This window comes from Sinocyclocheilus rhinocerous, unplaced genomic scaffold (genome assembly GCF_001515625.1).
Source record: "Sinocyclocheilus rhinocerous isolate Xijiao unplaced genomic scaffold, SAMN03320098_v1.1 scaffold1310, whole genome shotgun sequence".
NCBI lineage: Eukaryota > Metazoa > Chordata > Actinopteri > Cypriniformes > Cyprinidae > Sinocyclocheilus > Sinocyclocheilus rhinocerous.
Window position 1 is genome coordinate 742,810 of NW_015635534.1, and position 2,552 is coordinate 745,361.

At 38.0% G+C, this 2,552-nt stretch overlaps 1 protein-coding gene across 1 annotated transcript in view; it reads right to left on the reverse strand.

The window, feature by feature from the left end:
* LOC107747188 (protrudin-like) overlaps positions 1–2,131 on the reverse strand; it is a 6,473-nt gene extending 4,342 nt beyond the window's left edge. Inside the window, exons 1-4 of the mRNA XM_016561621.1 lie at positions 1,992–2,131; positions 1,818–1,913; positions 710–822; positions 388–509 (exon numbers count right to left, since the gene is read on the reverse strand). Coding sequence (XP_016417107.1) covers positions 388–509; positions 710–822; positions 1,818–1,913; positions 1,992–2,131 — 471 coding nt within the window. The remainder of the gene's footprint in view (positions 1–387; positions 510–709; positions 823–1,817; positions 1,914–1,991) is intronic.
* Positions 2,132–2,552: the final 421 nt, after the last annotated feature.

Below are 2,552 nucleotides of genomic sequence, written 5' to 3' on the forward strand. Positions count from 1 at the left end.
GAAGGAAAGCGAGGAAAAGAGGGAAAATTCAAACGAACTAAAAACGAACAATTGCTTTACGCCGAATTGCCGCTATTTGAAAGTGAAAGTAAAATGCGCACGCCGCTTTTACAAGCTATTTAAAAGCGAAGGAAAGCGAGAAAAAGAGGGAACACCCCCGCGGTGATACCGGTATTACCGGTGTTGTCACACGTCGTTTAACCAGTGGGAAAATTTCCTCACCGTCACAACCCTAATCTAAAGCAGGGGTGCCCAAACTCGCTCCTGGAGGGCCGGTGTCCTGCATAAACTCTGCAGGACAGCAGCCCTCCAGGACCGGGTTTGGGCACCCCTGGTCTAAAGTGTTTTATGGTTGTAGCAAGTGTGTATGTTTTAATTCTCTCTCACCTCCACACTGGTTGGAGTGGGTGTGCGTTCCAGCAGGTTTGACTGATCTGGGTCACATGGTTCAGTTTCCTCCGCAGGCTGGACTCGACTTGGGTGAACGAACTCCTTCAGCTCCAAAAGAGCTAGAGGGAACAAGAGAAAGGAAGCTGTGTGAGAATGTCTAGCTTATTGAAACTGAATGAAAATACTGAATCTGTATATATATATATTCACTAATCTTTTTAATATCAGCATAAAGTCTGATCCACACTGAAGCAATAAACGCTGAAGAGACCTTCTGACCAACAAGTGCCCAGTCTTGCATTCACATTCATTTACTGACCTCTGCAGAAGTTTCTGTTCCACAGAAAGAGGGCGCTGTTGAGCACAGACAGACTCAAACGCACCGGAGTCATATACAGCAGACAAACCACCGTCAGGAGAGAACCGTAAAACCTACACACAGAATAACACTCATTGCAATCACCTTCACTATCCTTAATGTTAACTAACAATTTTTTGCTTTTATTAGACATTTTGCATTACAAATTTAAAAAAGATAACAGAAAATAGACCAAAACAACACTATGCAAATAATTCATAAATTTTATGTATAATACTACATTATCTATGTAAATTGCAGTTGGCGTCCATCAGTTAAGGTTAATATTGCTGCAGTAAACATCATCATTTATAAAAATGTACCATGGTAAGCATAATTTCTGCCAAAATACCATGGAGTCATTCCGTATCAAATCAACCAAATTTCAGAAACTTCCCAGGCTAAATGTTTTAGATTTTGTTCATATTTTATCTGAAGAAAGACATAAATAGTGACTAAAGCCAAAATATTAAAAGCCACTGATGAAAATTCACTCAGTAATACACTATTTTAACTCAAGAATTATTAAAGATATCTTAATATGCTTTTAGATTCTGCTTCTTAAACATTTATTTTCCTATCTTCATTTTTAAGGCCTTATATGGTTCAATCCCAGATATGAGGATCTCACTGTGGTATCATAAGCAAGCAAACTGTTAAATTCTACACATTTTCACTGGTTAAAAACCAAATGTGAGTCACTTTGTCAACAGCTGATACTTTTTGGATTTTAAAGAGGAATGTCTGAAGAACAAATCATTTTTCTTTCATCAGATCAAAATCAAAATTTTAGCCAGGGACCTCTGGATGGGTTGACACAGAATTACACCACAGTTATGCATTATTATTACTACTGTAAAACCATAGTAAGTCTAATATGATCTCCTTCAAATATAACTTTTTCATATCATATGATTTCAATCATATTATTTAATGTTTTTGTGGACAGTGGTAGTTAATACCAAGTTCAATGAAGTAACAAAAATGCATTGAGTATTTTGGCAGAAACTATGATTACAGGGTAAATTATCACAAAGGAACATCCATACATCCATAGCATGATACTCACATGGAGGAGATGGCGTGGCTCTCCCAGTACAACACTTTATACACAGACTCTGCACACACACACGCCTGGGTCAGCAGCTTATCTACTCGTTTCAGCCTGTAACACACACAAGCCTTCATCTTCATCATCATCAGTGCTGACGTCAGCACTCAAACTCTCTCAAACGTCACTCACATGCCCTTGACCTCCAGCATGGCCTCCTGTTTGCTCATGTGGACCGTCTGCAGGTCTCGCCGCTGCACCGCATAGTGCTTCTTCTTCTGAACCGCGACCTCGCTGCTCGCGCCCTGGCAACGAGGATGACATTTGTGCATTATGTTAGTATACTTATACCATATTAATGATTACAGTCTCATTACACTGAATTCAGAACAAATTGTGTTACAATAATGTGCAAGTAACATGCATGCAACTTTAAACTTGGTTAGCAAAAATGTATATATATATATATATATATATTAAAAAAAACACTGAGATAAGGCCATGAGACACATACTAAACATTTTTGTCACATGACTTCTGAGGCTGTATTCATAAAACATCTTAAGGCTAAAAGTAGCTCCTAACTTTCTGATTTAGGAGAAACTCTTAAATATAATGGGCAAGCCAGTCCTAGTTTTAGGATTCCTAAATTTTTGCTCTGAGAGTATTTCAAGTGCTAAAAATAAGCTCCTAATTCTAAATTACTAAAACCAAAACAAAAAACATCCTAAAATGGCTTATTTTGTCAATCTG